General features: G+C 27.5%; 3 protein-coding genes across 3 annotated transcripts; 1 reads left to right on the forward strand and 2 right to left on the reverse strand.

Annotated features, from left to right (window-relative positions):
* Positions 1–2,059: 2,059 nt before the first annotated feature.
* LOC128961067 (uncharacterized) lies at positions 2,060–3,244 on the reverse strand. Its single transcript, XM_054307276.1, has 2 exons — positions 3,187–3,244; positions 2,060–3,045 (listed from the first exon to the last, which is right to left on the reverse strand). Exon 2 carries the CDS (start codon positions 2,953–2,955, stop codon positions 2,242–2,244), a length of 714 nt encoding a protein of 237 aa, XP_054163251.1. The 5' UTR covers positions 2,956–3,045; positions 3,187–3,244; the 3' UTR covers positions 2,060–2,241.
* A 335-nt stretch (positions 3,245–3,579) lies between these two features.
* On the forward strand, positions 3,580–4,898 carry LOC128961002 (charged multivesicular body protein 2b-like). The gene is made up of 6 exons (XM_054307195.1): positions 3,580–3,842; positions 3,926–4,161; positions 4,222–4,272; positions 4,332–4,434; positions 4,499–4,605; positions 4,698–4,898. The coding sequence occupies exons 1-6, from the start codon at positions 3,809–3,811 to the stop codon at positions 4,791–4,793; spliced, it is 627 nt and encodes a 208-aa protein (XP_054163170.1). The 5' UTR covers positions 3,580–3,808; the 3' UTR covers positions 4,794–4,898.
* A 411-nt stretch (positions 4,899–5,309) lies between these two features.
* Positions 5,310–7,615, reverse strand: LOC128960961 (spermine synthase-like). Its single transcript, XM_054307145.1, has 2 exons — positions 6,351–7,615; positions 5,310–5,604 (listed from the first exon to the last, which is right to left on the reverse strand). The coding sequence occupies exons 1-2, from the start codon at positions 7,323–7,325 to the stop codon at positions 5,455–5,457; spliced, it is 1,125 nt and encodes a 374-aa protein (XP_054163120.1). The 5' UTR covers positions 7,326–7,615; the 3' UTR covers positions 5,310–5,454.
* Between the last annotated feature and the right edge of the window lie 523 nt (positions 7,616–8,138).

Genomic DNA, 8,138 nt, shown 5'->3' on the forward strand with positions numbered 1-8,138 from the left:
GCAATACATTGTGTAATAATGTGGCAAAAACCATGTATTTGATTGACTGAAATCGATTTAATATTTTGTATATTATTTAGTTTATAATATACTTTTAGTATTTTTAATTAAATTAAACACCAAAAAATTGACGCCATTTACAAAACAGGGTTTCTTATACATATAATAATTTTAATTATAAAAAATATTATAAATAAATGTAAAATAATAATAATAATATTAAAGGACAGTGTCATTATTATGACAATTGTGATGATAATAACAATATAATTTAATAATTGTATTGATTTTATTGTATTTTTACATTCAAACCTTTTATTTAATTTATTTCTTATTTTAATAACAATTATATATTATAATAATTATTATTATATAATAAATAATATTAAATAATTAAGTCTTCATTGAAAACTGTTTTCAATATAAATAATAAAAAACAATAATAATGAGAAAAATGTGAATAAAATATATGTTGCAAATAAATCTTGTTTTTTATTTTATATTAGCAATTAAACTAATATATTTAGCTTTAATTATTGTTTATTTGAATTTATTACCTATGCTTATCAAACATAATGATTTTTATTAGTGTGTGTGTGTGTGTAAAAGCACCCGAAATTTATGCCTTAATTTTTACAGGCAATAAATTTAATAATAAATTAAGACATACCTGAGTCATATGGAGGACACCTATATGTTATATATGCTTAATGACAGGCAATGTTTTAAGCGTAATATTTGAAATTTAAAAAAATTAGGGTTAAAATGTTAATAAATATTTTAATTACTAATCTTTTTTTTGATAGCCAATCTCTAATATCTTGATTTAAATTTTATATAAATTAATTAATAATTTGACAAATAAATTTATATTTATATATATTAATATATTATATATCTATATCTATAAACAATTTTAAGACATTAAGCATCAAAACCCGAGGGTTGGATTACCTGTTGTTAAATCACGGTTTATTCCAACGATCGGACTTCAAAGCTAAATGCTTTGATACAGACATTAGTCGATAAAATTAATATATATTTAAAAAAAACAATAATTGTATTGAAATAATAGAGACATATGTGGCCGCAACCGGTCAAGAATCACAAGAGAGATAGATTCTTATAGAGACTGATTGATGGATCAGCCCTTTATAAGGCTCACTCTCTCCAGTGTTTCATTACCAGAGATTACTTTTTTAATGTCATTTTATGTCTACTATCTTATTATTATCATCACTCACCTCAAAGATGTTGTCCAATTCAATACAATTGATAATAAGCTAAACACGTTTACGGTTTGCTTTACAAGACACTCATTAACAAGTTTTTCAAAATATTATTTATAATGAACTAAACATTCACCCAAATGAACAAATTTTGCATCAAATTTATGCCGTTTTGTGGATACATATGTTAGTACAGATCATCCAATAAATGTTATTTTTATTAGTAATTATATTTATTACCGTATATACTATTTATGCATTTATTACACATTTGATTCAAGTGTTACTGAAATTTCCAGATCGAGACTATATAATTGCAAGTTTCTGTTAACGATTCAATAATACTATTTGTATTGAATATTATTTTTAAAAAAATATATTTCATGTGATAATAATCAAAATGTGAAACCAAAATAAAACATAAGTTAAATATTGTATATAAAAAATATAAATACTTTATACTATAGAAAATWTTAGAGTATAAATAATATACAATTACCGGTAATTGTAAAATTTATTAAACATTTCGTAATATGTTATGTAATTGCCATTTTGTACAAAACATTATATTTTTTAATAATTTATATAAAATTACAGTATAATTTACCCAGGGTAATAAAGCAATATATAGCTTTTAATAATATTGCAATATACTGTATACTGTATGTCTATAAAAATAATGTCAATTTTATAAAATTATTAATATTGTTTTAATAAAGTATCAAATGATGTAATTAAACTTTTTATTGACTAATTATCATAAACAAATCTCAACTGATAATGAATTAATTATATATAAAATTATAATTAATATACATTGATATAAAATAACAATTCATACAGTATGAGACATTTTTCAATAATTTTTGAGAGTTTAYGCAATATTTTTGCAGTGAAGTGATTTTAATTGCAACCCTCTATAAGTTTTGTACATCACTTTACTACTAAAAATACGGTAATAGCTATTAGAGTAAAGCTAATTAAGAAACAATTTAATAACAACTAAACATTGTTAAGCACTATACGGTCGTAAATTGTTTGACTTCATGGCCGCCGCCCTATTCTGAGCTCTTAGATCATCGTAAGTGGTATACGATTTGGACACATCGTCGCCCTTTCGATCTTCATCTTTGTTATAATCGGCAAACTCGTGAGCACCATAACCTTGAATGTCATTCGTGGGTTGATCCCAATAGGATGAATCAGTCCTTGTTTGATCGGTGGTCATCATATCGTCACCACCGGTTATATGCTTATCCATCGTTATATCATCTCTAATGATACCTCTGCGACGTCTCATAGCAGTGACAAAAGGCGAGTCGGAGTTTGAATTAATGAGACGATCTTCACAAACGCCTCGATAACTAAATTTACCCAAAAACCAACCAAAGAATGTGCCACTAATTATGTGCCATACTTTTGGTTTCATATTTTGACGACCGGCCACATAAAACATACCGACAACACAGGCCGCAGACAGTGGTAAACAACGCTTCCAAAAGCTTTCGCGATTACACTCACGAAGCAGTCGAAAGTCTTCGACACTTATGGCAGGTATTCCTTCGTTAGACCGATGAAATCGTTGGTTCGCAACGTTTTCCTGATGTTTATGATAAAGACTCGGCGTTTCATTCGTCTGATTGGATCCTCTTGTGGTCGACGGGTTGCGAGTGTTTCGGTCRTCATATTCATTGAAATTTTCTCGTCTGTCGCCGATATAAGACATTAATTATTTGACTTAAATTTTATCTTCTTTTTAAATAATTAAACAAACAGTAGAAATGATTAACAGATSAAAAACATGTGTCCATTAAATCTRTAAATAAAAACAAATAATATATTTAAATGCATATCATTTGTAACCAATTAACTGATCCATTGATGTCATGATTATTATCAATTGATTGCAATCAYTGGTTAATCTTAAAATTATGTTTAATGTCACTAAAAAACTTACCAAAAAACACATATAAAGACAATTCATGAGATATTGTCAATCAATAAGATCACTGTTTGGATCAATTAGTCGACCAATTGATGTCTTTAATTGTCATTTAATTTTATGTTTCATTTAATAAAAACATTAGTTTTTTGTCGATAAGTTGTAAACAAATTCACGTGACTTTGTATTCACTTATTATTATTATTAAGTAAATTATAAATATCTTTGAATAAGTTATAACAATATTAATACATAAATATTGTAAATATTATTACAATAGTAAATAACGTCTACTATTTCCATGTTCTCAATAAAACTGTTTAATTAATTTAACATAAATATAGTATAAAAACCCAATCATATAATAGTTATGTAATTTATTTTCAAAACATATTGTTTTGATTACAAAAATAGTGTGAAATACTACTAAAAGAGTAGATTTCAGTCAATGAATGACTCAATCATTGAATCAGTTTATGATTACAACAAAAACATAATATTTAATAAAACAATTGTTTTTGTGATAATTTGTTTCAACAATTGATCCGACAATTCAATCACTAATTTGTGTGTCTAGTCGTCGYTCAGTTGATCCAAACCTCACACTTGCCTTAATCGCTGTCACTTCCCATCAAAAATGAACTTTTTCGGCAAAAAACAAACGCCAGACGGTAAGTGAACCGTTGATGATATAATCGATGGTAACCATAGATGATATAGATTTTGATTGATTTGATTTAATTGATRTCTTTAGAGATAATCAGACAACAGAATCGTGAATTAAGAAGAGCTCAAAGAGATGTTGACAGAAGTCGTACGGATATTGAGAAACAGGAGAAACAATTGGAGATCCAAATCAAGAAAGCGGCCAAAGAAGGCAACAAACAGTTGTGTACAACACTCGCCAAACAATTGGTTCAATTAAGGAAATCCAAGACACGAACGGTTGCTGTCGGCGCCAATATCGGTGCTATTGGATCACAGACTAAGGTATTGATCCATCATTTTGAACAATATTTTTAATAAACATAATTGTTATCATATATTCAGGTGATTCAAGCAAACAATAAGATGGCTCAAGCAATGGCCACAACCACTAAGGTATTGATAATTAATTTTAAGTCTTAATGTTTACTTATTTTTCTTATTTTTTTTATCAGACTATGAGTCAAATGAACGCTCAACTAAAACCACAACAGATAATGAAGACTATGCAAGACTTTGAGAAAGAAAATCAAATGATGTCAATGAAGGAAGAGATGAGTCAGTTAATCATTTTTATATTATTATATAATTTTTCTAAAGATGTTGTGATTTAAATTTTCAGTTGAAGACACACTTAATGGTATATTAGATGAATCGGGAGATGAGGAAGAACAGGATGCTGTKGTGGCTAAGGTATTGGATGAGATCGGCATTGAGATCACCGGAAAGGTTAGTCAACAAAATTTATGCAAAATGAAAGTGCAATATACAGTATATATATATATTTATAACAAATAACAATCACTGTCCCACACCTATAGTTGGCTAACGCGCCGACGCCGTCCCGAGATTTGGCCTCAACTTCTAAAGTATCCGATAGTGAAATAGAGGCACAATTGGCTAAACTTAAGATGTAGTTATCATTAAATGATAACTTAAATAAAAATTTAGTACTAATATAATTGAGTTCATATTTAGTTTATATATATTTATATTTACAGTAGAAAGTCTTTAAATAATCACACGATATATTTTTTTTAATATTTATTATATTTTAATAATTCACTCAAATATCACAAAATGTATATAAATTTGTTATCAGTATTTGCTTTTTTCTTTCCGATAAGAGTTTCGAGAGTTTCAATTGAAATTATTATTGAATTGAATTGATTTCTCCTAAACTAAACCTAATTTATAAATATATTTTTTTTTAAATATAATTATCTTAATTATTATTAAAAAATTTTATATTAATAATTGTAACTAACAAAAATAAAACAAACAAATGTGAATAATATTGTTCTAACATTTTAAATATACAGTATATATATATATAATATATGGAATAATTTAATAACACTAGATTATGACTAGTAAATTGCATCAAAACATTTGAGTATATTTTTATAGATATAATTATCATAACATGTGCTAAAAGTTTTATGTGCTTTCAATATCTTAATCATTTAAGATTTAGTATTAATTCATTGAATAAAATATGAATTAATAAATATTAGGCTATTAATTATTACCGGGAATTATAATTAAATTTATTATCTATAACATGAGGATCTGACATCAGTTGACTTTCCAGATCTGATAGAAAACCCAGTCCTCCATAAATGAGGGCACATATGCCGAGTGACGGCTGAACTCAACTTTTACGGGAAGACTACGTAATAGTTGTTCGTATGTCTCGAGTGTTGATTTGCAACCGATTCCGATGGCCTGTCAATAATAGATACAAATTTTATATAAATATACATAAAATGTACATATAATGTATATATAATGTATATATAATGTATATATAATGTACATGGGTGTTTTTTATATCAATATACAGTATAACAAGTAAATTGCTTATAATTTAGTTGACTCTATTATGATATATGAAATTATATCAATTTTGTAGACATTACTTTAGTTAAAGAAAATAGATAATAATTATAACAAATTGATTTATTGTACATTTGAATAGGAATAATATTTTTTTATGTCTTTCATATTTATAAAAATATTATTTTAATTTTTAACATTTTTTAATGAAAAAAAACATTCTCTTTAGAATTCTTTATAATAAATTAAAAATGTAATCATAATTTGATTTTTTATTATAGATTATAACGAATTATTATTACTACTTGCAATCTATTAATAATGAGTAATTTTTAATTAATTTAAGTAAATGTATTATGAAAAAGTATTTAAAAACAAATAATGTGTATTTCATAACTTTCAATGGATTATCTCAAACATTAGATTTTTAAAAACATTTTGAAAACACTTTAAATAAATTTTTCAAAACCTTATTTAGAAATATAAATTTTGTTTCTATTCAAATAACTTTTCAATAGTTTATGAGTTATAAGCAAATTACTTTAGTTTGTATTTTTTTAAAAAACAACCCAATATACAGTATTTACTGTATATATAATTTATATAAATAAATAATTAAAATCAATTAAACTTACATGATTTAAATAAAAGCCGTCGGGTCTGACCAATTTGAGGGCCAAATTAAGTATACGTTTAAAGAATGTCCACAAATCTTCGTCACCGTCGAGACCGGCGTCTCTGTTGTCCTGAGCGCTGATTGGGATATCAGTCAAGTCATTGAAGACAAAATCAAACGAACGCTTTTCGCCGATATATTGTTCCATATATTTGAGACAATCGCCAACAATCACCTGATAGTTAGGACCATCAAAGTTGTCCAAAGTGTCACCACAGGCGCCCCTGAGATACTTCTTGCAGGCGTTAAGCACTACAGCGTCAATGTCGACCATAGTTACAAATTTGGGCTCTTCTTTAAGCAGTTCGTGAAGTAGTCCTCCGTCACCACCGCCGAGAATCAGTATCTCTTTATCTTTGTATGAGATCTCTCCGTATTTCATGAGACCTCTCGTGTATGACAAGTCTTTTTCTGCTAAATTCTGTAAGTCATCCAATAGAAGACAATTACCCAGCGATGGTGAGCCTAATATCTTGATGTGTTGGTACTGTGAATGCTCTTCAAATACCACACTATCGAAGTCATACTCCAGAAGTCTTTCGTCAGACGAGGTGTAATAGTTGGGCACAACTGTCCACTTCTTGATAGTGGGAATCCGCTCCACTTTCGGCACATTCAGTGCCGACACTAACTTTGATCGCAATTTCTCGGAATTTGAGTTATTCAACAAACTATGGGTTTTGCCGATAGTCTCGGAGTCGACACACTCTTCGCCATTGATGGACACCAGCTGTTGACTCTTGTAATGACGAACCGTAATCGTCAATCGATTATCATTAGCGCCATATATAAAGATAAGTCCATCAATGAGTTGGACACGACTGGCCAACGCTATACCGGGAAAATGATCGTCGAAAACAGTGGTCAGTACCGACTCATCCAACTCTTGATTCGGTAACAGTTTTAATGAAAATAAAGCACTTCTTACAGACATATCTTCTTCTGTATGTTTATATCACTAGTCTTTGACAAGAATGTTGTGTCCAAACAACAGGTCAGCGATGGTATCAATCAATGTTAAGACTSTGAACTCAATCAATGAATGCTCTGTCTGTGCAAACCATGTCTTATATATAGTAATCAATTCAATGATATCTCTATCGGTAGTCTTTGGCAACAGTCTTAACATTGGATTAAATGATTTGGTCTCTTATCACAAGTTTTTTATAATAATATTTTCTATAATTATTTGTTTGTTTTATTTGTATATATAATTAAATAACAAAATCTCTATATTATTGACACCAATGCCATCACTAATGTATAAAATGAGACAAATATTACACTAATAGATGTCACTAAATATTAACTATATGTTTAACATTCCCAATGAGGGAAGTTCTCTAATAAAATCCCTCAAATTTTCCCGAATAATATACAACATATTTTATTTTCTCTCCTTTTATCGTTAAAAAGGGAAAATATATCTTATATTATTAGAATAAATAATATAAAAACTTAAATATTTTGCAAAAAATATATTAAAATATTTAAAAATAGATTTTAATTTAATAAATTTAGTGATACTATTTATCAAACCCACTCAAAATACAGTTTAATATATTTGTTTTTTCAACCATTATAATAAAATATGTTGTTTAGGGTTCAATAAGTGGTTACACAAGGAAATAAATTCCCTAGGAATTCCCATAGAGTAGGGAACATAAGATACTTTTGGTATATAAAACGAGGGATGGAATTTGATCGCACCCTAGCTATAAGTAAGTTATAAATTAATAAGTAATTA

This window comes from Oppia nitens, unplaced genomic scaffold (genome assembly GCF_028296485.1).
Source record: "Oppia nitens isolate AA-2021 unplaced genomic scaffold, nextdenovo-longstitch-racon4-pilon3 scaffold5_pilon_pilon_pilon, whole genome shotgun sequence".
NCBI classification, from domain to species: Eukaryota; Metazoa; Arthropoda; class Arachnida; order Sarcoptiformes; family Oppiidae; genus Oppia; species Oppia nitens.